The sequence below is a fragment of the Galendromus occidentalis genome, unplaced genomic scaffold (genome assembly GCF_000255335.2).
Source record: "Galendromus occidentalis unplaced genomic scaffold, Mocc_1.1 scf7180000077485, whole genome shotgun sequence".
NCBI lineage: Eukaryota > Metazoa > Arthropoda > Arachnida > Mesostigmata > Phytoseiidae > Galendromus > Galendromus occidentalis.
The window spans coordinates 440909-467436 of NW_003805473.1; the positions used below are offsets into that span (position 1 = coordinate 440909).

Here is a 26528-nt window from a genome sequence, read left to right on the forward strand (position 1 = left end):
GTTTTCGGAATTCCACGATAACCGTATACCCGCATCGGGTCGTCTCTGGCGATCTAGAATGCTCAATAATGACAGCTTAGTCTATCCTCAAATGAGCTCATTATCATCCATCTCTGAGAGTCTTTTATCATAGTCGATATCGAATTTGGCGAAACTCATGTGAATCGTGATCGATTTCGATACTAGGTCTCTACGCCTGGCCTTCTCCAGTGCTCGACCCGCGATATCACTCCGAGTCTAACTCGGGTCCGAGTCCATCTCTTCGGGAACCCCTCACCCGGGGAGTGGGGAGACTTGGCGCCGAATTCTCAGTCAGCGGCGCGGTTTTAGTTGAATAACATGCAAATCTTTCGGCGATGATTTGTGGTCGTGGAATCAAGATTTGCTGAGGAATCAAAAATGAAATATTCGCGCTGCTCGCGTGGAGCAGCGGTGGGATGTAATCGTCTATGGGGAAAGTCGTCTCCCACGCCGAACGCATATTGAGACGAAATCAGGTTAAGACTCGGAGCGCGTTTCGTTTCGGAATCTCCAAGAGCTCCGAGGGAGGGACCGGTCATGGGACTTCCCGATCATCTCTACTTTGAATGTTTCCCAGCCTTTCTGAGAGCGGGGATTATTTGCCCAGAGGAGGGAGGAGACTCTGCCCACAGGAACCCCACGGACCAGCTTCCCCTCAATCGCTTGGGAGGCTGGCGGTGGGCGGCATGAAGTCTCCATCCCCCATTCCGCTATCACGGACTCATCGCAGCTCACGAGGAGGGGCAGCCGCCGGGCGACATGAATGGAACTCGCTTCGTCCCACCGGCACCCACCGAGTGACACGAGGAGAGAACCGGTGAGCGCGTCCCCATCCAATGGTGCCGCTAGCTCGAGCCCGCGAAATTCGAAAAAAGCGTGGAACTCTCCGGTATTCGCCCTAGAGACGGCTGCCGAGAGGAATTTTCGCAATCGTATGATGTCTTGCTGAGCAGTCCTAACGTTCTGGACGATATTCCCGGAGAGGAATTCTCGAAGGGCATATTGCCTCCATCTTTCTGACGTCAAGACTCATGCTCGCGGCCTGTGATCTGTGCTTGGGCTCAGAGCACTCTCTTTTGTGGGCTGCTGCTCGACGATAATATTGTTGTCATCCGCCGGGGGCCCTCTCGAACATCAGAACTCGTAAGTGGCTTTCATGAGAAACTAGATCACCCAATCATCTCCGGGTCCGTCAAAATTGTGAGTTCAACGAGTGCGATTCACGCCGGTATACGGAACCTCAAGGTATCAGAGCTCTTGAGGCTCCCGTGGGCTTAACTCTGTTATTGGCTCCCAGATTTCGATGGTGTTTTGGCGGTCTCTCCATCCCTGCGGAAGACAATATCTCCTGCTTGTAGCAGCTTGAGCCGTGCCCGGGAAACGTGCGCTAGCTTCTGCACCAGAGAACCATAATGAGTTTCCAGAGACGGTCTGTAGCATCGTCTCTCAAAGGCGTCCGACCTGGACTCGTCGCCACAACGTCAGCAGGATCTTCTCAATTAGATTCGATTCTCGGAGGGGGCCTGCCGCTGGGGAGCGTAAATCTGATCGCGGAAGATGCTCACAATGTCTTCGCGATTCAATTGACGAAATCGTTCATAGCCGAAGGCATAGCTCACGGCCATCGCGTGATGATTATCGACGGAGGAACAAGCCTTGATTTGAGTGAGCTCCCGAAGAAAATCCCGAGGGAATGGAAACTTCCTCAAACCAGGGACGAAATGAAGATCGCTTTCCGATACGAGCGGCTACCCGAGCACCAGAGTCTTCCCGAAAGTCAATCGGACCACATATTCGACTTCGTCCTCAGCATCGAACCCGAGGAGCTTGCGAAAGCCGATATCGTGAGATGCAATTGTCTCGTACAGAGTTCGGAGGAAATCCTCAGAATACTGGCTTCGTCAATCCCGAGCGATAACGTGCTCAGAGTCGTAGCAACCGTCGGTTTGCTGCTGGATCACAAGTTTTTGAGGACTTTGAAGATTTTGTCTCGACACGTAAACGTCGTCTGTTGGGTCTCTGTGCCCCATTGCTGTTCGAACGAGAGGTTCCAAAGGTTTTTCGCCATCGCCGACGCTGTGCTCTCGCTGGTAGCGTTTTCCAGCGATCAGCGGAAAACCAATCCGCTTTACAAGAAGCATCACGGCCTGCTGAATCTCGACAAGATCCCCGAAATCAACTCAATAACTGGACACAAACCCCCATGCGTCGAATACGCTTTCCACCAGACTGGCAAACGTTTCGACATCGAACAGCTTCATATGCCACCGGATTTGAGCGAAAGTCCCCCTACGATGAGTTGTCAAACGTCCGGGGGAAACCGTGCAATGGATTTCTGAATAAACCGTTCATCCGAGCAATCGAATCCTCACTGAATCCCTTTTCCATAAGTAGATTGTGAGACATCACTTGAGTCCCTTCACTGATGAAATGAGCAATGAAGTCGCAGTATGAAGTCTCCTATGCTCTAGGCTACCTAGCGCTTCGTCGACGTTCTGAGACGTAATGAAAAGCAGTCACCGAAGCCTATCATCGCGCTGGTCGGAATACTACCTGACGCTAACTGATTCCGCTTGTTTCTTCACAGTTGGCCTCATCCTGAGAAAATGGCGGACCGCGAGAAATCAGCCCGAGGTCGGAAACGAGGACCGAAACCAAGAACGGCTCCTAGTGCTACGGATCTATTCGATTCGCTATTCAATCAGGCGCAGGAGCCACCGGCTAAGCAGGTGAATACGGGCATTTCGAATCTTTCGCATAAACTATTTTTCGAACGGGTAAAAATTTTCGAGAAGGAGGGGCCATAATTTCTCTCTTGAACGTTCAGTCGCGGCACGCCTCGGATCAGACTAACAAAGACAACGAAAGCGACGATCGCTCGGCAGAACACGTCAACAGTGGAGATTCGCGATCGCAGTCCGCGGGCGAAGCTTCGGAGGACGAGGAACCCTGTGTGCTGATGTCTTTCGCCGGACAAGAGGAAACATCTTTCGAAAACAGCCCTCAGAAGGATAAAGACAAAAGACCGAAGTGAGTGAGCCTTATAGACGGAGGCAAATAGAATGACTGCGACACTTCGCGCGCTTCTCAGATGCTCCCATGCTTCTACTTTTTCGTGGAGTCTTATGAGTTATGGAATTTTTCGAATCGAACAGGCGAAAATCACAGAGCAAGGTCCGGGACACGAGCCCAGAGATCGACGATGTCAAAGCCGCTGGGGATCAGCAACCTCAGGTAGCGCAGGGTTATATTGGAATTCGCAGAAAATCAGTAATCTGTGTTGAGAGAGTAACACCCCGCTCAAGTGTTCGCAATTTCGAATTCAGGACTCACAGGAAGACGCTGGGAAACCTCAAGAGAACGCCAAAGTATCAGATGCCGAAATGCATGCCGAAGAATCCTCACAATCCGATTCGAAAGCAGGAATCAACGAGAGCGAATTGGCCACGTTAGGAGTTTCGAAAGACGTCGAGGACTCGATACGACAAGAAATCGAGGCCATGCTCGCCAACAACCGCTTCCGGACCAACGGTAACAAAGACGACGACGACGACGAAGAGCCATCTAACGGCTTCGTGTGCTTGGAAGAGGACACGACTCTGGTAATCTCGAAACTCAACAAGAAGTGCCGTTTCCTCATACGGAAACAGGAGGATCAGACCCCTCCGTGCACGAGAGACTATCGCTGTTCCAATTGCTCATGGAGCACGACCAGAATGAGCAACATGATCCGACACTACAAAGACTGCTTGAATTAGCGTTTTCGTGGTGTCCCAGGAGTATTGTTCAGAGGGAGGCGCGAGGCGAATCGCTTCCGAGGGAACGACTGGTTTCAAGCGTTTTGTAAATATCCATCCCATGGCATCCTGAGCCTATGCACCTAATTTTTACACTTATCGTGCCTCATTTCATTCATTTTTCGCTGAAATGATGACTTGCCCTTGCAAGCCCGAATCTAGACTCCTGTGTAAAACTGCATTCATCCGGCTGAGAAGGTTGCTTGAGGTTTATGCGAATCATGAATGATCTGTGAATAAATCATCAACGATCGAAAATCGATTTATTGAATCATATCATCAGTTCCCCTGGAGTCGGACCGACTGGGGAAATGGTCCTTCCACGATCACTGTCGAGACTAGTTCCGTCCATGTGAGTTTTCACGCACCCTCACGAAGTCGTGTTGCGACTGTGGGTCGATCGTTGTCATGAGGTTCTTCACAAAAGAGATCTGAAGAGACGAATTAAGCAATCTTCTTCTTCTTCTTCTCATCGACAACGAGCTGTGACTTGCTGGGCGACTTTTTGTCAGCGAAAGATTCACCGAACTCATTTCTTCGGGACTTGTCCACGGGGTAGAGCCTGATCGTACGAATTCTGAGTCAGTGATCATCGACAGCTTCACGGTAGGAGTAAGCCTATCCCGCTCAGAGGAATGAGTTCAAGGATGGAATCCAGATGCGCGATATACCGGGGCTCAAGAAGATACCCTCGTTCACTCACCATCTCTGGTATAAGAAGACAAGGAACACCGCATCGTCCCGGAAACAGGCGACTCGATGAGCCGTGGGCATGTGGATGATGAAAGCGAATAAATCGTCCGTGAATGTGTTGCAAGCCTTGTACATGAATACCTGCGAGGAGGAAGTTTTTCGACATGAGCTGGGTCGCTTCCATTCGGGAAAATCTTCCGCGGTCTACGAGCGAGTCCGAGCGATGTCGGTGAATCTCACAAACCTTCCACGGTAAATGCGCCACCGATTTCAATCGATAGTTCAAGAAAAGCTGCGGTAACATCAGCAGAAAACCAAATCCGTAGACTCCGTTCGCCAGAGATGCCACGCTCCACGAATACCAGCTGCAATAATACGATTGTTAAACGAATCGTTTTATTCCGTACTATCCCTATCGGATCGCATTATTCGTGCGGGGAGGGGAAGGGGGTTTTCATAAGGGACAGCAGATCGCGCTCCATTTCCCGTGCGCGGGCCGGTCCCGAATTGGCGAATACGCTCACCTCCGGTGCGGTTGATAGTACAGACTGTAGACCGCTCCCCCAATGCACAGCGGCCACAAGAGGTACGAGAGATATCTCATACCCTGCACGTCTATCTCGTCGGTCTGTTTCTCGGCCGCAGTCACGGTACCGAACTGAAAGGGAAGGAACCAGGTTCGGATGCTCTTCACCGGAACGATCGGATGGGACGTTATCACGGTGGGCGACGCGCCGCTGAACTCACCTGCAGGCCGACCGGAAGCTTCTGCCTCCACTTCACTGAAACTTTGAGAGCTTTGGACAGTTTCCAAATTTCGATCAGAGTGGACACGGCGGTCGAGAAAAGGACTAGACGCGAAGTATCGTTGTCATAGAGATAAAGGAGGATGACGATCTGTATGAGAAAACGGCGATCGGTGAGGATGCTGTGCGGAATGTGTATCGCGTTGGGAGGTATCTCCTGACATCAAAGCGGCAGAATAGAGAGTTCCCAGCTGGGCATCCAGAAGAGGAAGTCTTGAGCATACCGCGAACCACGGACAAAAGTACTCGCCTGAGATAGGGATCTCCACCCGATAGTGCGGACGGAAATCCCCTCGAAGTTTCGAATATTTTTCCAAAAAGACACCTCATTCTTGAACGCCATCACATCGAAGATGAGCTGGGGAAGAGAAAGGAGAAGTTCGATTGCATTTATTCGCAGCCGGAGCGCGGCTCGATCCAGTCAATAATTGTAAGATCAACCCACATGTAATGACGAGACTAGGATGGTTGTGAGGAGGAGGAATAAAGACGTGTCGAAGAAAATGCTCTTCACTCCGTCAGTATCCTGGAAGCGGCAATCGTTATATCGGATCCATCCCCGTAAAGCGCGTGAAATATCGATCTCAGGAGTGGAAAAGTGAATGGGAACGACGTATATCCGACCGAAATCACTGACTGACAATGAGTTATCCTTCAGCTTCACCGACTGCATCCTCACCTCTTCGGAAATGCCGAACTGCGCCATGTTTTTCAGGGCGTCTTCTACGATCGAGAGGAATTTCAGTTTTCCAATCGTCACTTGATTAAAAGTTATAGCTGCTTCGAAGGTGTCCGTGGACGGCTTGATTAGCTGGCATGTACATAATTCTACAGTTAGCGCGTGTCATGAAGACATGTTTAGAGAAATTGAAATCGATTCCGAGCCATTCCTCACCACTAGATCCTTTGTCATCACAGCTGCTTTGTTGACATATATAAGAGGCATGTATTTTTTCTGGGGCGTTAACTGAATGATTTCTACAAGTAGAGGGAATAGATGGCCGAGTCTGATCGAGTGTGGCGTCGACATCAGCGATATGGTGAACTGGCTCGGCAGATGCACATAAGGCTTCTCATAGTTCTGTCAATAGATATGGTGGAATCATGAACGACGCGAATCTGTTTTGATTCTCCTACTTCTGCAACCGCGAGGAACGCATATTGATCGCGGACCAACTGGATAATGGAATCCAATGGATTTTTCAGATCGCCAATGGGACACTCACGATTTCGTCTCGAGATTTTTTCTCTTTGTCCTTCATCAGCGAGATCGCTTCTGGTTTCGGTACTGTGTGATGTGTCAAAACCACAGAATGCTTCGACGTGCTCGGGGAGCGATTCAACGTGAATGGATCTTTCGCTTGCACCGACGGCAACCGGGTGTCCAGGAACGCGTGTAAATACAAAGTCCCATTGTTCCTGACCGACATCGGTATCTTGAATTTTCTCGAGCGTAACGTCGACTCGGAACCGATGTCGAAGTCTTCCTGATTCAGGATAACGTGATGGTCCCCGAGGGTCACTCTGTTTGTCGCCAGCTCGGTGGATACAATCAGAACGAGCTGTTCGGGAGCATGAGGGTGGAGAAGAATACTTGATTAGTCCAATCACAAGGCTTGACAGGAATACCTGGAGCTCAAAGCGCCCGACAATGAGGCTCCGATTTCCTGTACGAGAGACGATGAATTCTCGGCGCAGAACGCACGAACTCGTAAGCCGGCAGCCTCACCTGGTGCTTGAAATCCTTCTTGGTTCTCCACGCCGGATGTAAACAGTCATTTTGAGCTTCACATTCGGGGGGATTATAGATTTTGTACATGGTTATCATCGAGTTACCGATGTAGCCTAAGAAGATGAGCGTGATTATGCTCCCCCATGAAAACGAGGGGAAGTTCATAGCTAGAGGCATGTCTTGATTACGTCGTCCCGCCAGCTTCCGACAAAACTTCAACCGGACTCTCCCGCGTTCTTGTACGGCTCCCGATGCACTAATCGCTCCTTTAACCACGAACAGATAAAGTCACTCGGCCCTCCATCTACAGCTCCCGCGCGTTGAACAACGGAGAGGATCTACGGACGGAGTTCGATCCGGAGCAACAGCAGCGGCGATTTCTTTCGGTTGCTCCGCGACTGACGTGTCGAATCCACAACAGCTGATCTGCCAAACAAAATTCTCTCTCCCTAATGCACACTCACACCGCTCGGATCGCTCTCTCTCATGAGCGCTGAGGTAGCGGTGGTGGAGGCAAGCGGCAATGGTGGTCAGTGTGTATGGCAGCCCGGATATTTACCTTTTATGGATGCATTTCCGAGCGGATAAGAGAGGTCCGCAAATGTCATGCTGCGCGCATGCGAACACGAGGACTCTCTATTCTGTATCCCCCTTTTTATTCTCCCGCAGTATTTTCTATCGAAGCCCTCCTGTCAAAGTTTCTCGTACCCCACCGAAAACTCGATAACAGAAAAAAAACAAGGAATTTCGTGAGACTGTCCCGCACGCTCCTCCGAGGGAGGAATACTGACTCGCGGGTCGGGACACCAACTATCATGCAGTACTCCGGGACTCGCTTCGTTCTGGTTCGATCGCATTATTTGTGATCATTGATCCTCATTAGCATCGCCGTCTTCGGATCCGGAATCGCACCTTGATCGCGTTGCCGGTCAATAATCAGCGGCACGTACCGACCAAGCATATTTCCTGTGATGATTTTCCTCTCAGACGCTCCCGGAGTGGTTAATCTCTTCATTTCCCTTTGAGGATATCACGGTGGACCCTCTGTGCGGCTTATGACCCTCTTCGAGGAACACTCTTCCTGATAGATCATAAGGATTGAATTTCAACCTTTCCACTTCACTCGGTCCTTCTTTGCTCTTGATTTTCGGATCCGAAGGAAATGACAATGAGTCCTATCTGGAATCGAAGTCAGCTTCAGTTCTCCTCGGGAGTTCGGTTTCAGGGGGCTACATCGAACAGGAGGATATCCTGCGGACCTTGCAGTAGACGTCGGAATCCCCGGAAAAACGAGCCGTCGTGATCGGGGTCTGATCCGAAACGGCTGAGAAGCAGGATCTAGAACTCGAAGGAGTTATCGCACGATTGAGTGAAATCTTCAGCAAATATAATCAACATCATTGTCTTCACTCTCCCATCGTTTCTCGAACAGATGGTCGTCGGTCCTCCCTCTCCCAATCAGGGGAGGCGCGCAAACGAGCGATTCTGACACCGGAATTCATAATAGTATACGAATTTCGTTCGAAAAGCCTGTCTTTGTGGGAATGATCGCGGTCCTAATAGAAGCCCATGAACGAATAAGTGTCTCCGATGTCTGCCCACGGGATGCTTCATGCTGATGATTGCTCTTGCGGCCCGGGTTCATGAGGTGCGCGAAACGTAAGTGAAGATACCTTCCTGTGTGTCTCTTCTCCAGCCGTTTCATTGACGAATCTCACCACACTGTCCCTCTTTCGATCGAGAGCCCCCGTGCGGGGAATTCAGTCGCGTCTACCTTTTACGCACTGGTCGCGGGAATGGGATCCTGGAGACTGAAGCCGATGCGTGGATTCTGAAACGACGGCCATTCTGGTGAGCGATCATCAGGTACCCCAACATCCTCGATAGCCAAATCGGCTCTGATTGCATGGGTTGAGAAAGTACCCCCCTTCCCCACTGACCATCAAAGGAAATCATATCGCGGATCATCGCACGCCACGGACTATCGTGCTCTCGGAACGGATGTTACTCATGTACATCGCGGTGCCTCGACGGCGAGCCATACACACAAATCCCCTCGCATGGAAGGAGATAATAAGGGAGATTGCGACCGAGTCTCCTGACTCTGTATTCATCCTCTCGGGGCTCTACAACAGCTCACGCAATCAAACGTCGGCTACAGTAATCGTCCTCGTGTCCGTGGGATAACCTCTCACACTCTCCCACCGCACTCATCCGAGGGATGTCGCAGGGACGAATATACCTATTGCGCACTCGTCATGTTCGACCTAAACGAACGTGTCCATGCTGACAAAGAAAAAGCTGAGGCTAAATTAATTCGACTTGCTTTATGTCTGAAACGCCGAGCCCAACTTCGAAGTGGTCCCTCCTTTAACAAATAGGCGCATATCCATGCGTTTCGGCAACTTTCACATATCCTCACGTGATATCTCGAGCCAGTCCCGATACGGGAAGCGTCAGTTTCTGCGCAATCATGAGTTGTTCAACACAGAATTGGTTTTTGTTTTTTGCCTGTATTTTCTTTTTTCATACCGCCAGTTTCATCGATACATTTCCCGGTACGCTTTCACATGAAGGAAGATTTCCCGCTGTCGTCCTTTATCTTTCACCCGGTTCCTCATGAGTTTCGCGTAACCGGAGCTCGGAGTTCCTTCACATCGATTTGAGATCTTCTTTAACTTTCCGAAGCATCAGTTCTATACAAGCTCGCGCATCCTCAGCGCTGTCGTGCCCGTCGACTGCAAGGGATCAAAATGAGAATTCGTGGCACCCGTCAAGGTTAGCGACTCCGACTCACCGGCGAATTGGCGAAAACTCATTCCGGGCCCAAAATCTTACCTCCATCCTGTATAATTTTTTGACAATACTCTTTGAGGAGGTTCTTGAGAGCTCGCTTGTAGGGCAATCCCATTTTGTGGGGGAAAACCATTGATGTATCGACGACGGTCGAGTGTATCAGCTTCAATGCTTTGAGATCCGACTCCAAGCTGTGGCCCATCAAAATCGTATCGGCAGAGAACATACTCAACAGAACGGCCTGAACCTGTGGAACACGGACAGAATAGGTGCATTGTCAGGCAGCTCCATCCCGAGCGGAGAATCTGAGCGAGAAATGAGCACACTCACCTCGTATATCGAAGTGGTACACTTCTCGAGATCCTCCATCTTTAATCCACTGAACCGGGTGTTGTAGTCGAGAACCGGGTTCTCCGGCATGACCTTGGTCTCGTAAACGGTTTTCATGTTGAGGTCCACGACCGACACTCGGGCTAATTCCGTGCCTTTGGTCGTGTAGATCATCTCACAATCCAGAGCGAACACCTACGAGCACGAGTGTTTAAGCCGTGGTGATCCAAAGCCGCCTTCTTCACATGAATCGCTCGTATGATTCGCGAGAGAGCCTTACTTTTTTAGGATACGATGAGTCCGACGTCATTGTTGTGCAGTATCCGACATCTTCAGTCAGAGGTGGATTTTCGAAAACGTGACCTTGAGCCACGCAGCATCCTTCGCTTCCGGACTCGGCGTCGCAACAAGTGTACTGCTGCTCTCTCGTGTTCCCTTTCTTGACTGGAAAGCCAGAGAGACGCTCGTGAATTCGTTTCCTTTTCGAGGAGGAGTCGGGGGAGATTTCGAGCGACGTGTAGGTGAGGACGTCGACCGCTCAACGGTTGCTGATGCTAGGCGGAGATACCCTCAGCGAGACTCACCTCTCCGCGTCCAATTCTTGCCCCAATGATATGTGCAGAGTTCCCGTTTCACGTAGAGTCCTTTCTCGTCGACGAAGAACACTTTTTTACATCTGCAGCAAAGTCGCTCGGATCCGAGCCGGGGATCAGGCGGCGCCGTGAGAGCTTTTTCGTTGCGAAACTGAGCACGCCCAGCCATGCTGTCATGTGGTCGGGGATAGCCCATGCTTTCGAGCTCTGCCGGCGTCATTAAATAGTTTGCCTTAAGATGATCGTAGAATTGTTCTTCTGTAATGATTATACGAGCATTTATGTCGCTCCTGCTTTTCCAATGGAACATCGGAGGAAAAGCGTAATACATTAACTTCGTCATTGTGCTCGACTAACAACGCCCCCATGATGGAAAGCTCGAGCTCGCAAGACTTGGATCCTGGAGCTCCAAACACGAATCTGGCGAAAATCGCTTCAAGAGGATCGGAAACTGGCTCGAGAGCAGACGCCACGATATCGACGGCCGGCGGAGCGACGAAACCTCATTGAGGCTGCCTCCCACGGATAAGATCCGCTCTTCATTCAGCTCACCTGTGATGTTCTCCACGGAGACATGCCGTCGGAAGCGATTCTTCTCGATCGAAAACGACATCTTCTTGGCTTTGGGCCCGCCGAGGATGTCCGCGTGAGACAGAGCCGGGGTCGTCGTCGTTGCCGGCCTTATCTCGCCGCTCTGCTTCTTTATCTTGACAAGCAGATTCGCCATCACGCTAAGATAGACCTTCTTGTCTTTGGAGCGCTGACAAGCATCGCGCTCTTCGTCCAAAGACTTTTGATAACTTTCCTCGTAAGTAGTACAAGCCAGATTGTTCGCGTCGATCAACTTCTCGAGATACATTTGACGAACATTAGCAGGAACTTTAGCCTTTGAATCGAAAGGGATCCTCGGTCGAGGTGGTGCGGCGGGGTCGTGAGCCGGAGCGCGGAAAACGGCAGGGTGAGCGACGCGATTCACACCCTGTAATGAAAGAGTCCCGGGTTAGTCAGCTCGGGTCTACTCACGAGGGTTCATATCGTGAAGTTTGCAATCCTTCAAGCCGATGCGAATTCGGATTTTCTGCTTTCCGAAACCGACCAGTGCTTGTAATTCTGGGAAGTCGAGATAGTATGATCCTTGTGGATACATTTCCGGAGGATATCGATTCATTTCAGATGAGTCTCCTCGTCCAAAGGATAGCTCAACTCCAATCGTGCCTCTCCGAGGTGCAAGCGGAGCTCGCTGCCAAGCAAAGAGCCCTCGACGAGCAGAAGGAACGAATCGGGGAACTTGTAGCGGAAAATGAGCGTCTCAATCGAATACACAGTCTGCACGGCGCCGAAATCGAGAGAAAAGTGAGTGTCCACCATTCAGGGATGGTGCTTTTAAGTTGTTGTCGGGGCCAAAGTGGAGCTAGAGAAGATGATGATGACCGATCGATCCTCGCTGTTAACTCCTCAGGATCTCGAGGCTCAGAAACTGCGAGAAGCCTTGGAAGCCGTCGAGATGAAACTACAAGAAGATGATCAGAAGCTACGCGAATCATTAAAAGATTTCCGAGAATTCAAGCGCCAGAGCCAGCTTGAACTCCGAGACAAAGAATCGACGATCGCTCAGCTCCGACTCGAAAACGACGGTCTAATACTCCTGAATGACGACCTCCTCGAGTCTGAGAAACGAGGGAAGGAAGAAATCGATAGACTCGTGGCCGATAGCAATGAAAAACTTCATCGCGCAATTCTGGCAGAACGAGATAGAGTTAGGTCTGTGCTAGAAAATAGCTGTAAGGTCATCGAGAGACTTAATGCTGGAGTGAGCGAGAGCCGAGAAAAATTCTCGCTCTTGGAGGACACAATGTCGTCCGAACTCGAAATCATCCGCAACTTCCGAGAGCAATTATCGAACCAGAAGAGGGTCTACGAAGAATGGGTCGAGCTTCTATGTCACATGAGGAATTTCGAGAGCGTTATGAAATCTAAATCAATTGCTGGGATTCCATCGAGAGAGCGCGGCGGGACCCCAGACGAGCAATCAGCGAGAGCCCAAGACGCGGACCCCGATTTGTAATTAATCGAACAGGGGATCTCATCGGCTCCAGGAAGTCGAGGCTAGGGATGGGGCCGGGAAGCACACCGCGGGGTTCGCCTCAACTATGCGAGCTCGCAAATCGATTCCATCACGCCGAGGAATCGACTACTTTGTACAGAAGATGTGATTTTGTAGTACTCAAGAAGACAGTAGCGATTTCGTCGTGAGTACCCGCTATTTGCAACACTCGCAGAACGAAGCAAATCCGAATAAAGCTATCCGATATCGTTTGGTATTACGTGAAAATCTCAAAGTCCCAATGCCACCGACCTTCGTTTGGACGTGATTAGTCGCATGAGGTTTTGGAACATTCAACGACACTCGCTGAACGGGCGGTGATGGAAGAGATCTCTCATTCGCGCTTGCGGGCGTCGTGGCTTTCGGGAGCTGGAGACTATTTTTATTCACAACGGCTTTGATCAAACTAGATGACACAGTGGCTGAAAGAAGTGAACGACGATTCAACAAGAATCCTTTCACGATTCCTGTGGGTCGGAACCAAGACTCATGGAATTTCGTGTGTCGCCCAATTGAGGCCTGACTTTCTCACCTATCCTTCTCCTTTCTATCACTGTAGATGACGGAAACTCCGAAGACTTCTGTCTCTGGAATCTCGCCACGGCTTCGAGACGCATCGCCAATTGTTGGCTCGGGGAGGGTCTGATAATCTTTTTGGGAACCACGCTGGGTTTCAGGGACGGGTCATGCGCGATCCTTTTGCGCGTCGTGCCCACCATCTGTGGGAAGAACAATCAAAACATTGGTAACTTCGATCAAGAGATTCGACTTAACAGCTCTCTCATCTCTCCGACGAGTAGTTCAGCACACTGGAGAAGGTGGTGTGATGAGTTTGACGAGATTCCATTTTCCGAGCTAAGGCTAGATTCCGTTACAATTCAACCGAGCCTACTCACTTCAATCACTTTAGACGGTTCCCTCTGAGGCTCGGGGGAGTCAGATCGCGAGGGCTGAGGAACGACGCCCCCTTCTTGGAACAATCTCAAACACTCGGCTTCAGGGTCTTCATCGCTCAACTCGATTACATCATCTGAAAAAAGTGATTCCAGAATCTTATCCCGTATCGATAGGCGATTGTGAGCTATCATCTCGCTCCTCCGTATACATGAGCATAATTAAGTCGCAATTTGTAATCTATCGAACGCATTCCAAAGCTAAATGGAGCAATCATATACCAGGTACGCTGAAATCCTCATCGCTTCCCTTCGGAACCGCCGATTCGCAACCATTCTCTGGAACCGAAACCCGTCCTCGATCATCGGAATGTACAATCGGACGCGTGGGCCCGTCACCGGTCATCCATGATCTATCGTAGATTTTTCGATCAATTAGACTCGCTCTCGTGCCAAGGGTCTCACCTTTCATGGTTTCTCCCGGGAATACTTCCGACTCTTCTTCACAATCGCTGGTATCAGCTCTCTTTCGCTTGCTACTACCCGAGCTCTCGCGCGATTTTTTGGAAGTGGAAGGTTGCCTCGGGGGACTGGAAACAACGGACAAATAAGGTTCTGCGGGAAGAGTACCGCGCGGGAGAATCATGTTCAGCTGACCGAGAAAGAGCCCGCACCCCGAGCCGCGGACGAGACGAGGTCATAGACCAATGTGGTGGTTACTGGTTATTAGTTACCTTTGAGCCGATGAGGATTTCCTCGACTTGTTCTCCGATTTACTTCTGGAGGACCCGTGGGATGACTTTGAGGAGGATGGCTTGGTACGCTTCCCGTCCTTCGAACTACCATCAGAAGGGAGGGTGCTTCGATCGCTGGGTTTTTTCGAGCTTTCCAATGACGTTCTCTCAGATTTATCACAGTTGCTCTTCTTTCGATTTGACGACGATGTCGCGGATGATGATGATGACGATGACCGATGATGATGGTCTCTCGACGATTTGTGAGAAGAAGACGACGATAAAGAGTGTCGATGCTCGTTGCGAGGATTGGACCTCGATTCGCTTTTGCTCTGCAATGGATGATGTCTGCGTAACTTTCAGTGCTATCATGAAAATACTAATCGAATGAATCAAGCAGAACAACCAACCTTCTTGTCCACATGCTCATGACGACTTATTGGGGGCTCTTCTTTGACGTCTTTCGTCCCAGATTCCGTCACGTCTTTTTCCGCCGGTCGTTCTCGGATGTCTTTCACTTCTACCCGTTGTATATCCTCGTTTTCGTTGACGGTGCCACCTGGTTCAGCTGGGAGGGGGGAATAGTCTGACGTCAATATTAGATCACGGGTCGTTTTACTTTCTCTTTGGAATAATAATAGTAAGCATCGGCTCCCAAGCCAACTACGTGAGCTGAAAATCGGTCCTTTGATTCATGTCTCAAGTACTCAAGACCCTCCTTAGCTTGCCGAGCGTCGATCAGATCGAGAAAGATCTATTCCGAAAGTCGGTTCAGAATCAGACCGCGCGGATGACTTCTTACCTTCCTGGAAAATCTCCTTAAGTATTTCCTCTTCGTTGTCATCTTCTTCATCGGATGAGAATTTCGCTTCAAGCGAGGATGAGGCATTCGGCTTCACAACGGGCTTGGGGACGTATTGTGGTGTATACGCCGATGGCTTCGACGATTTCAAGCTTGTCGAGCCTGCGGTTTTGGCTGATGAAGTTTGATTGCGCTTCTGTAGAATGGCAAGGGGCGTCGGCCGATACTGGAATTTTGCGGACGTGTCTTTGTTGTAAACGTAGAGCGCTAATGCATTCACGGAAATCGGTGGGCAGGAAGCTTCCCAGCCCAGAGGATTCAAAATTAATTCAGAGGCTGTCCTTAGTTCGGAGGTTCTCCGAAAATAATGGGATGCAGTTACAAGCGAACAGATCAAGGGGAACGATAAGAATAAGGCCAGGATCATACCGGGGGAGTCGGAATTAGGTTTTTGCTTTCGAGGCTGAATAACTCCGACTGATCCCTTCCAAAAAAGCCCGATCGGGGAAGGAGAACGAAACATGGAGAATCACAAACCGGAAGTATTATCTCTCCTCTAACATCCTGGACAGAATTACCTGTGGAACCCTTATCGCAGGAATATGGCTCTTTGGAATCTTGAGTTCTATCTTCGGACTGACGACTTCGACTTGCGGACCCGTCTCCGAGAGCCGCCGATCAGCTGATGGTAGCGGTACAGGTGCGGCGATTTGGAAGCTCTTATCGAGCTCGCATGACTCGGGAGCTTTGAGAAATAGGGTCGTTAGGAGAGTAGCTCAACGAGCATCCCACGACATTGTTACGGAAGCGATATTCCGAATTCATCCACTGACATCGAGCTCGAACCTCGGAGGGGACTTTCCGACCTGCTGAAGCTCGATTGCCTCGCTGACAGTCTTCCCCCAAGCTTCCGCTCGGGATGGAGCAGTTGTTGTCAACGGTCGCTCTCCTCCGAGGGCCGAGCACGCTAATTCGGTACTCACCTGCTCGTGCGATCTCTCGAGGCGCATGCTTGAAATGACAGTACGGCCGAGTACACTCAGACTCGGCGCTCAGAGGGCAAACGATGGCTGAAAACCTGCCCTTGGATTGATACATTCCTCCCGATGACGCATTAGCTGAGATTCCGCGCAAACTTCTCGAGAAATTCTGTTTTTATAGAAATTTCCATTCAACGAATCCGGCAGGTTTCTTTCCTCAAGCGGCGCTGTGTGGTCTTGATTCTAGATATCTTCCGTGCACCCCTCTTCCTCGGTGTGTGTTGTTGTTATTTGTTGTGGAAGTGGCAGCGCGGGGCCAAAAGTGCGCTATGCTCTTGTCTGATCTTGGGGAAGCTAGCAGACGAGGCTTGTCAGCATGGACGCGCGAACGCTCGAATCCCGTCGGCAGTACACTGATTGCTTATCCGTCGGGATGAGAGCTTCTGAGGAGGGCAATACGCTTCATCATTCCATCTTCCATTCCGGGGAAGCATCAAACCGATCGAGCACCATGGGCGAATTCCATCCTGATCCGTGAGAGGTCTTATCTCACTGAACCGTGTGTTGGAGCTGAGTTTTGCCGCGGTTGCGTATCATATAGCACATATATGGTCCATAGGGGTCAAGTTGGACAATCTCTGGTGAGATCGATGTTCGCGATCGATAATCTGAGGATTATCCGAGCCCGACGATTGCCTGCGTCGGTTCGCACTTCGATTCTGCCCAAATCATTGTGTACCTCTCGATACTAGAATCTCCTTCTCCCGTAAAGAACCTCGAGGGAGAGACTCCGCAGCCTGCTGAAAGATCTCGCCGCAGTTCCATCGCTCGTTACCGACGGATCCTCGATACGGCTTCTCTGGGGGGATCTTGTCTGTTCCGGACTCTAGACTCGATTTTCTCGACACTCCGCACGGCGACTTTCACGGAAGGCTGTGATTGGACGACCCCTTGGCTGCTCGATTCGTGCATATCCGGCAAGTATCGGACTCTTTCACGTTTCCGTACAAGCCCTCGATCGAAAACTCTATGGTCAGGAACCCCAGGGACGATAGGACTAGCCGCTGAGGATTGCAACAGATGCGCTGCGAAGAATATGAAGCTCCGGATTCCCAATGAGCCTCCGTTTGAGGAATTCATCTCGATTTCGCTTGAAACAGTCTTTTATTCATAAATTGAAAATCCAACGACCGCGACTGCGTCTCCAAGTATACAGAAGATATTCATCCGGACTAGTTCAGCTTGATTATGAACGTTGTTCCATTGTGTGAGCAGGCGGTCACTTTACAGGGCTGGAAACGGGAGATGCTCGTAGACACATCGCAATATCCTTATATCGGGTGTTTCGAAGGGAGCGGATGTGAGACAAGAAGAGTATTGAGACTCAGAAACTTACGAAATTAGCTCCAACCATGATAGCTTCAACGATCCCCGCCATGAAGGCGGCGCAGTTCAAGCTGCTCAGGTCCTTGGGTACAGAAATGAATTTGTTGACGAGCGGTTCTTGATCTATGATGTAGTACGTTCTGAAAGGTGCATCCCCCGTCTCAGTTGTCGAGGTCCTGCTTATTGCGAATTACGTTTTTCATTTCTGCTCTTTAATGTTTTTGCCAAGAGCTATCGAGGCCATCGGAGTCCTGCCGCCAGGAACCTACTTGTCGTCTCCATTTGCTTGTTCCAGCTTGTCAGCTTCCTTCCCGAAAAGATTTTTCCATATGGAGCCCTTGATGAATATCAACATTTGGATGAGTTTGGTCTCGCGTTTGTAGTTCTTTTCACGCACCGCCTTTCCATGAAAAGGAAAGCTTCATTTTTCTCTCTGATGTCGATCATTCTCTTCTGGATATCTCACTCAGGCTCCTGCAGAGGATACAGAAAAAGTCGCTCAACGGCCGGACTCACCTGCACATCCATGACCCTCTGTCCTATGTGCTGACCCAGCTCCGCTAGCTTTGTTTGGGTTTCGACGATTGTGGAGGCCCTGTTCTGGCAGTATTGAACTATCTCAGAGAATAAGAGTCCATATATCGACAGGTGTATCTGTGAATTGAAGATGAGCAGAGTCAGCATGTCATTCGGATCCCACTCCCAGAAGTTTGACGTTTGACGTCGGCGGAGTATGTGTTCGCTTTCCCCAGTCCATGTAGGGACCGCGGTGAAATCGTTCAGACTCAGTGGGGACTCACGTCGCTCCGGGGCTTGATGAGAGGCTTGTCCACATTGCAAACTTTCGTTTTCGATGAAGAAATTATGTTCATCCTCGCTTGCTCTTATATCAGAGGGAATTCCCTCCCCTTAAGCTTGTCATTCGAGTCGGGACGATGCCTGGGTTATCGAATCGCGATAGAGAGAGAACGGTCTCTTCAGCGATCTAGTGTCGAGGAATACCCGCAGAGGAAGGAACGTGTTTCTGACGTTTCTAGAGAACTCAAGGAAGGTGTAGTAAGTACTTTTGAGCCGATATCTTCTCCGGACGGGGACATGCAGACGATGCTGTCGCTGATCTCTGCCTGTCGCTTGAGCGGGATCGAGCGATTCCCCCACGAGCTCCCTCACGGTCGCGGCTCCGTGTGTGATTTCTTCACACTCCGCGATATCTCCGGTACATGACGGTTTGCTTCCGGTTTCGGGGAAGGGGTGACTCAGATCTTGGGAGACGTGGCGAAGAATGATGACGCACCCCCCGTCCCGCCCGGCGGGGGGAGAAAGGCCCTGCTGCCGATCTTTGCAAGTCACTGATCCTCGGTACGTAGCCCAGACTTCAGGTGGACAAATCCTGAGAAGTCGCAAGAACGTCATATTTACCGCACTCATCGCATCCACCTGCGACATTGGAACCGGCGAGATTGGAATCGAAATGAAGTCCTCCCTAGCAATCCAATCTTGAGCTGAGGACTATGAACTCGGGACCGACGACGGATTTCGCATGAGGATTTCCGCAACATCGTGCCGCTCACCATATTCTCGGAGCGGAAAACTTCTCAGAAACCGCTTCGGGACCTGTATGGCCTCCGATCACCGAGAGGCGTCCTCGTCCGTGTGCGAGAGCCGACCGTTCTGCCCCGCGGTCACTCCGTCTTTTTTCCCGAGTATCCAGCTACTTCCATTGAAGCGCTGCCTCGCTCGTGTTCTGAAGATCTTTCCCAAGCTTCCTCCGGGCTCTTCCCTCGCCCATCCCTCAGATAGATCTAGGGCTGCTCATGCCGAAGGTTTCCGGAGTAAAGAGTCCTTATTTATTCTTGATCTTCCTAACGCAGTAAATACCGGAGTTGAATCTTGTTATGCTTCTGATCTCCGATAATTCTCGGCTTCCTCGTCCAGAGTTCCAGAGGATTCTTGGTGTTTATCCTTAAACACCAAGCTGTGTGCTTGTGTGTGTGTGGCTCTGTGCTTTTCGGATAGCATCCGCACGATTGTCCTCCCAGAAGAGCCCCTCATCCCTACAATTTTCGGAGACCCAAAACCCGCGTCGAGCTGGCCCTCGCCGCCTTTCGCGGATACAGCAGTCCCATGGTCGGAGCAGTCCGACCCGTCCGTCGGAATCGGCAGGTTTCCGCTGCCTAAAGATCCTGGCGGAGAGTTCGTTGTTTTGATTCTCAAAGCTGAGCACGTGCAGTTGGTGCGACTTCGATCGTCAGTGCTTGAGACTTGTGTGACAAGTGAACGGAACGAGTACCTGGAGGCTGCCTACTATAAATTTCCCATCAGAGGAACGAAAAGCACCGGGAAGAAGGATGGGGAGGCGGATCAAGAAGAAAGACGAAGATGAGCCCCCCAAGAACTGGAAGGGACCGGGTCCGAATCCCGCTCTGCAGATGGTGAAAAATATTTCTGAGATCAAAAACAAAGCCAAACGACAAGAAATCTACTTCAAGCTAAAGAAGGAGAAGAACAAGGTTTGTGCGCAACTTTCATTCAACATGAACGAGAACATGCCTCGCTGCCGACTTGGCTCCGGAATTCTAAAACCTAGAGAATCCGATTCACTTTTATCGATGAAACTTGCATCTAATGGGCGAGAAATCGAGCGGGGACTCTGGAGCCGGAGCAGACCCTCGTTGTTGCAGCATCTAAAGTAGCCTCAGTCGGCAGAGACCCCCGTGTGATAAGTTCAGCACTCTCCTTGCAGGCAAAACGAGAAGCTCGTCTGAAACGAGTGAAGGAACTCAAGGCTCTCGGAGAGAATGTAAGTCTAGTTAGGGTCTCGAGAGTGCAAAGGGGGGTTGTTCAGGATCGCTATAGGACCAATGGGGGTTTCGGATGGGGGGGGGGGCGCTCGGCGGAGATATGTTAATGGGGGGCAGTCTCCCCTCCTCACTGCGAAGGTGGGATGGGATGGGGATGGGAGGCCTAGGGCTCCCATGCGGGGAAAACAGCACGATTCAGGAGCCCGCTTGGACTCTTTCCTGAAATCATCCGTCGTAAAGAGAACAGAGGTATTGAGAACCTTTTGTTGAAAGCCTATTAATTTCTGACATTCACTTTCAAACAATCTCTGCTGTACATCCGTTACCCCATCTGAATAGATTGGCGAGGCAGAGAGTTTAGCCTTACAACTCGGCGTAGTTTCTCACGGTAGATTATATTAAACGATTAACATATATAATGAATTTGGGAATATCACAAGGAACGCAGTTTCTCCTCAATACTCGTTCCGAGCCGTAAATCTGATACAATATTCGTCGATACAACTTCTGAGCCTAATGAGCTTCTCCGGGTCGTGTTCGCGCAGCGCAACAACCAATGCCTTCTCAGTGACCCGAATCCCGTCAGGAGATCGTAGTTTCTCAGCTTGCTTCGATCCTTTCTTGAAGAACAGAACGAAATCCATAGGATTGTGACTATGCTTACCCATATGGACATTAACTTTCAACACCGCAACCTCAGAGAACGAGATTCCGTACCGGTGGAGGATTTCATCGAAACGTTCTCGAATGAGTTCCTCGTGATTGACTGTCCCGGCGTATTTGTACATGAGAGGATCTGTCGACCGCGCAAGGATCGCTCGATAGAGCGGAATGGTTTTCAGAGCGAGCCGGACTTTGAGCTCTGTGAGCTGGACGAAATTTTCCAAGCTTTCCGGGGTCGGCTCGGCGCAAGCGATGGCCCTGGTGGTATTCCAGAAACTTTCGCGGCCGCTCCGTTCCCATTGAATGAGAGACTCGATGATCATCTCTTCTATTATCCTGCTCTTCGGATGCTGATAGGCTTTTTTGTGGAGCTTCATGCGATTATCGAATGCGTCGAATATGAGCTCGTAGCTCTTGTCGCGGAAGCAAACTTGCAGCTGACCGTCGTGCTCCAGAACGGCAATTTCCCGGAGTATGTGCTTGTATTCAAAGTCGATCTTGACCCCTAGGTTCTGCGCGTCTCGGTAAAAATAATCCCATTTGTCTACGTCGAGGCCGGAGTCCGGATTGTTGATGATCTGGTAAAGGAAACGCCGGCGGGAATCCACGAGCGGCTCGCCGAGAATCATATGCTCGATCATGCGCACATCCTCGTAGTTGATCTCGTTGGGGAAACGTTCGAGGATCCGATTCTTCTCCAGAAGATACCGGAGGATTGTCACGGATGTATGTTCGTGGTGCCACTCCGATGGCACCCCGTTGTGTGCGCAACAACGCTCGTAGAACTGTTCCCAAAGATGTGAGAAGGGACCGTGCCCCAGGTCGTGACATAGACCTGCGAGCTCAACGCATAGCAGCTCACGGGTCGAAATTCCCAGCTCTGGCTGTCTCCGTGCGATGGCTGAGATGAAGGTTTTCCCGAGGTGCGACGTGCCCAGAGAGTGTTCGAATCTCGTCTGGCTGCCACCCGGGAAAACGAACTCAGCTATGCCAAGCTGAGAGATCTCCCTCAATCGCTGGAACTCCATCGTATCGATAATTGCCATCGCGACCACGGAGAAGCTCATGGGTCCGTGAACGGAGCAGTTGATCGTCTTTTCATTCTGAAAAGGAGAATGATGTTCTTGATTTTCTTTTCACGCAGGGCGTTGCCACATACGCAACGATGCATCGATGACGATGCCTCAATAACCCGTGATCGACAAGAACAACAGCTACAACTGAGCGGAAGTGGGAGGGGAACCCTCCCGGGCGTTCAGACATCATACAATGACAATGAGATGATCAGCCCCCTCCGATAGATGTCGACGAAGTCGAAATGTCTCGTGTAGTCCAGCGAGATCTTATCCATAACTCGGCGCGAAATCGTCAGAACTCGAGTTCTATAGGATACCCTAATTCTTAGAACCGCCAGCAATGATTATTGAATATCTTGAAGGCCGGTAGACTCAAAATTCGAGATTGCTGACGTGTTGCCCACCGTCCCAGGGATTGATTCCCAACCGCTTTTCTCACGTAGGCCTGGGTTTTACGCGAATAATTGAAGTTCGATCCATGGATCTCTCCTATTCACACGGAGCAGGATGGGTCTCAGTCGCTTGGCTCACGGACAGGGAGTTGTATATTCTATCGCAGTACATTTACCGGTCACTCGCGAACTGTCCGTTCACTCAGCATAATCGCTACGACCGCCAATGAAGCACTAAACTCAATCATTCGCGGATTGACCGGTAGCTAATGCGCGGTATGCGGTTACGCGCAGCCTCGGGAAGCATAAGTGAAATTCCGATTCGAACAATGATTCTTGAATATCCGGAATGTCTTGAAGGCCGGTGCCGGTAGACTCTAAACTCGAGATTGCTGACGTGTTGCCCACCGTCCGAGGAATTGATTCCCAACCGCTGTTCTCACGTAGGCCCGGGTTCTATGCGAATCATGCATAATTGAGGTTCGCTCTATGATTCTTTCTTATTCACACCGAGCAAGGATAGGCCTCAGTCGCTTAGCTTACAGACTGGAAGTTGTCTATTCTAGCGCAGTACATGTACCGGTCACTTGCTATCTGTCTGTTCACTCGGCATAATCGGTACAACTGCCAATGAAGCACTAAACTCAATCATTCGCGGATTGACCGGTAGCTGATGCGCGGTATGCGGTTACGCGCACCCTTTGGAAGCATGAGTGAACTTCCGATGTGAGCATGTGCCATCCCGGCTGACATGATGCCATAGACGACGTTAATGAGGACACTATGGCACTCTGAATGCATGCGGTAATCACGTAATTCGAAAATCTCACCTGCATTTTTGAGCTTAGGTCAGAGCCCGCTTCGTCAGTCTCTATATCGCAGGCCGCCAGATCGGGCTCTGTTGATATTTTGGCGGATGCCATCTCCGGAGCGCGAGAGGCGGTCGTTGTGGGCGATGGCAAAGTAAGAGACGGAGGAGGGTGGAATTTTCTCTATGCGGGCGGGTGATACGCGCATCCACGGAGCGCTCTGATCGAGACTCGAGAGTCACCTGTCGGCACAACGAGAACTCAAGTTTACATTAGTGAATCAATTTGTGCGGATCTTATGCCTTCCTCCTCGGAATCGCTATGATACTGCGGGAGATTCGTACGGGACGTCCTATCATCCTTTTCGTTTCTCGAATCGCCCCGAAATGCCTCATCACAGTCCTCTCGAGTTTCTAACCAGACAAATGAATCTTTCATTGCGGCAAACCGCGAATGGGTACTGAGCGAAGCGGCATATCCGCTGGTATCGAGGCAGTGGTTAATGCCTGACACCCTAGGATGACTCTGAACTGATGAGTCCGGATCCCTCCGCCGTGGTGCGCTGAGGGACCAAGCGTCCTTTCAGTATTGAAATAAATCTAGGAGTCTATTTTATAGATAAAACCTTAAGGTAAAGAAGTAAGCCTAAAGAAGTCTATCTTTGACGAAATGCGTAAACTGTATTTTTCCTGACTCTTGATTGGGTCGGAATCAGAGAATGCATTGGGCGTCCTGATGGATTAAGGATCTGCCAAACACCCGTGCTCCATTGAGAGAATTCTCGAACAGAAATGTATGAAGGTTCTAATGGGTTTAGGGGAGCATTGATCTCGTATAGAGTTGATTTGGAATTCTCATTCATTAGGCGTGCCCGTCAGGGACCCCTCGACGAGTGATAGCTCAATTGGTCCTCACGGTGCGGGTCTAATTTTATCCAGAATGCATTCCGATCTCGTTGGAAGATCGCTCAACTTGATTCGAGGGCGGAGCATTTTTACGGAGGAGAGAACTGAATGCAGCCATCGGTGCAATCAGGGGAGATTCTCCCATGATTCTCGAGCAGGGTACTATACCGGATACCTTTCCTAATACCCTCAATGGTACGAATGCAATTTAATTCCAGGCTCCGCCGAAGCAGATACCGAGAACCTTGGAGAACACGAGGGAATACGATGAAACCGTGGTGGAAGCCGGAGACGAGGAGGTGGAGCTCGACGATCAAACTGACGAGTTCGCTTCGTATTTCAACAAGGAATACGTTCCAAAGATTCTCCTCACAACAGTTGATAAACCAAGAGGGAAAACAATAAAGTTCTGCCGAGAGCTCGAGCTCGTTCTACCGAACGCGGAATTCAAATACCGAAACTACGCCCACCTGAAGAAAACGATACCGAAAGCGATCGAGAGAGGCTTCACCGACTTCTTAGGTGTGTTGAAATTAGAGCGTTGGATTCGTGAGAACTAATATGTCGGCATCTTTCCGGAGTCCTCGATTCATATTTCGGACAACAGTTACCGATTCTCTGTATTCAACGAGGATGTGATTTCCAGTTGTGAACGAACATCGTGGCGCTCCCAGTGGGCTGCTTGTGATACACCTCCCCGAAGGCCCTACCGCGTACTACAAAATAAGCTCCGTGAAGCCCATGACCGATATCAAACACGCAGCTCAATTCACTTCGCATCGGCCCGAGGTCCTGCTGAACAACTTCGGAACTCGATTAGGACACAGCGTCTCAAGGATGTTGGCATGCCTCTTCCACTACAATCCAGAGTTCCACGGTCGGAGAGTCGTGACGTTCCACAATCAGAGAGATTTCATCTTCTTCAGGTACGAAGTCCTCAAGGATTTGCTCCTGAGGCATCATCATCATCATCGAGATTCCATGAGAATATGAATTAGATCGCTGCGTTTCCAGAGCATCATGGCTCGATTTCTTTTTCTCCAGGCATCACCGGTACGAATTCGACTCCGACGGTCAAAAATGTCGACTACAGGAGATCGGACCACGCTTCACGTTGAAACTACAAAGTCTTCAGAAAGGAACTTTCGACTCCAAGTATGGCGAATACGAGTGGATCTTGAAGCGTCATGAAATGGAAACATCTAGACGGAGATTCTTCCTTTGAGCCATACGTCGTTGTTTGATTATTGACTCTTTGTATAAAAGTATATATAAAAAATTCGGGAGTTGTTTCTGCATGGTCTGAATGATCATTCGATCGGGAGATCTGCTTGCGATGACGAGGAAGATGCGATAACACTTACATTAGAGGGGCTTTGCATTCATACTCAGATCCATGCTTCCACAGAACTTGTGTGCAGGGACAGAAACTGGATTGGGCCCTTCATGCTTCAAGGAAGATCATCTCACTGTCGAACGAGTTTCTCCAGGAGAGCGCCGTGTACCGTGACGCAACTGCGGATAAAGAGTTACGGTAGATAACGACGGAGCAGTGTCCTTGTGAGCCATGTGAGTCTCGTGAGAGTCACCGAGCCGAAAACAGAGATCGTCTTGCTTACAGGACGATTCGTGCTCATTCGGCAGAGCTGACGGGCTGTCATCTTTGATCTTCGAGATCTCGTGCGATATGTCGAAAATTGTTAGGCTCCTACGAGTTGAGTAGTGATCCGTCGGGCTCCTGTGCTAAGGCGATGCTAAGAGTTATACAACAGTTTCTGAAGACTTATTTTCCACCGCAATCCGCGGACAGGAAGACCAATATTACCGAAGAGGCTGCTAAACACAATAGTCCCCGTGAGGGATGCTTCAAGTCGCGAACTCTCGACTCACCTCTCGAGTTGGGGGACTTCGGACATGCCCCCCAAGAGCTCTTCCCGGCCTATAGGGCTCCATGTTGAGTCCCAGCATCAGCGGCGGTTCGCCCCTACCGAGACAGGGGCTTTGGCCCCCCCAAGAAAAAATTCTGTATCCGCCTCTGATCACAGAACTATATCCCTTTCGCCCCAGGGCTGATTCCTCGGCAGATGTCGGGTCTCCTCCCCCCATCGATCGAGAAGATCCTTGTTCTTTCGCAGCCCTCCTGGATCCGGGGTCCCCTAGATTGGGTGCAATCTAATAGCGTTTGCTGGATAGTTTATTCCTCCATCCCACACAA

General features: G+C 50.4%; 8 protein-coding genes across 8 annotated transcripts in view; 4 read left to right on the forward strand and 4 right to left on the reverse strand.

Annotated features, from left to right (window-relative positions):
- Positions 1-1128: 1128 nt before the first annotated feature.
- Positions 1129-2360, forward strand: Elp4 (Elongator complex protein 4). Its single transcript, XM_029112206.1, has 2 exons — positions 1129-1221; positions 1319-2360. Exon 2 carries the CDS (start codon positions 1434-1436, stop codon positions 2358-2360), a length of 927 nt encoding a protein of 308 aa, XP_028968039.1. The 5' UTR covers positions 1129-1221; positions 1319-1433.
- On the forward strand, positions 1139-4063 carry LOC100898793 (uncharacterized). Its single transcript, XM_003745732.2, has 5 exons — positions 1139-1164; positions 2609-2750; positions 2849-3051; positions 3177-3255; positions 3348-4063. Exons 2-5 carry the CDS (start codon positions 2628-2630, stop codon positions 3777-3779), a joined length of 837 nt encoding a protein of 278 aa, XP_003745780.1. The 5' UTR covers positions 1139-1164; positions 2609-2627; the 3' UTR covers positions 3780-4063.
- Positions 4064-4140: 77 nt separating this feature from the next.
- Positions 4141-7459, reverse strand: LOC100898939 (cleft lip and palate transmembrane protein 1-like protein). Its single transcript, XM_029112207.1, has 11 exons — positions 7047-7459; positions 6544-6879; positions 6213-6398; positions 5997-6128; positions 5763-5843; positions 5568-5675; positions 5271-5408; positions 5036-5169; positions 4756-4876; positions 4522-4652; positions 4141-4380 (listed from the first exon to the last, which is right to left on the reverse strand). The coding sequence occupies exons 1-11, from the start codon at positions 7224-7226 to the stop codon at positions 4263-4265; spliced, it is 1665 nt and encodes a 554-aa protein (XP_028968040.1). The 5' UTR covers positions 7227-7459; the 3' UTR covers positions 4141-4262.
- Positions 7460-9429: 1970 nt separating this feature from the next.
- LOC100899003 (RNA exonuclease 1 homolog) lies at positions 9430-16399 on the reverse strand. Its single transcript, XM_029112160.1, has 13 exons — positions 16285-16399; positions 15880-16046; positions 15302-15527; positions 14906-15067; positions 13769-13902; positions 13405-13591; positions 13125-13294; positions 11321-11747; positions 10760-11026; positions 10456-10619; positions 10176-10370; positions 9888-10092; positions 9430-9787 (listed from the first exon to the last, which is right to left on the reverse strand). The coding sequence occupies exons 1-13, from the start codon at positions 16397-16399 to the stop codon at positions 9702-9704; spliced, it is 2505 nt and encodes an 834-aa protein (XP_028967993.1). The 3' UTR covers positions 9430-9701.
- A 1033-nt stretch (positions 16400-17432) lies between these two features.
- Trs31 (trafficking protein particle complex subunit 31) lies at positions 17433-18752 on the reverse strand. The gene is made up of 5 exons (XM_003745734.1): positions 18468-18752; positions 18184-18321; positions 17937-18067; positions 17678-17807; positions 17433-17573 (listed from the first exon to the last, which is right to left on the reverse strand). Exons 1-5 carry the CDS (start codon positions 18537-18539, stop codon positions 17514-17516), a joined length of 531 nt encoding a protein of 176 aa, XP_003745782.1. The 5' UTR covers positions 18540-18752; the 3' UTR covers positions 17433-17513.
- A 426-nt stretch (positions 18753-19178) lies between these two features.
- LOC100899147 (transcription initiation factor TFIID subunit 7) overlaps positions 19179-26528 on the forward strand; it is an 11055-nt gene continuing 3705 nt past the window's right edge. Inside the window, exon 1 of the mRNA XM_029112204.1 lies at positions 19179-19205. Coding sequence (XP_028968037.1) covers positions 19179-19205 — 27 coding nt within the window. The remainder of the gene's footprint in view (positions 19206-26528) is intronic.
- LOC100899227 (ribosome production factor 1) lies at positions 20016-25592 on the forward strand. Its single transcript, XM_003745735.2, has 5 exons — positions 20016-20177; positions 20411-20467; positions 24532-24835; positions 24960-25239; positions 25358-25592. Exons 1-5 carry the CDS (start codon positions 20016-20018, stop codon positions 25536-25538), a joined length of 984 nt encoding a protein of 327 aa, XP_003745783.2. The 3' UTR covers positions 25539-25592.
- Positions 20847-22808, reverse strand: fal (SAM and HD domain containing deoxynucleoside triphosphate triphosphohydrolase falten). The gene is made up of 2 exons (XM_029112203.1): positions 22791-22808; positions 20847-22234 (listed from the first exon to the last, which is right to left on the reverse strand). Exons 1-2 carry the CDS (start codon positions 22806-22808, stop codon positions 20924-20926), a joined length of 1329 nt encoding a protein of 442 aa, XP_028968036.1. The 3' UTR covers positions 20847-20923.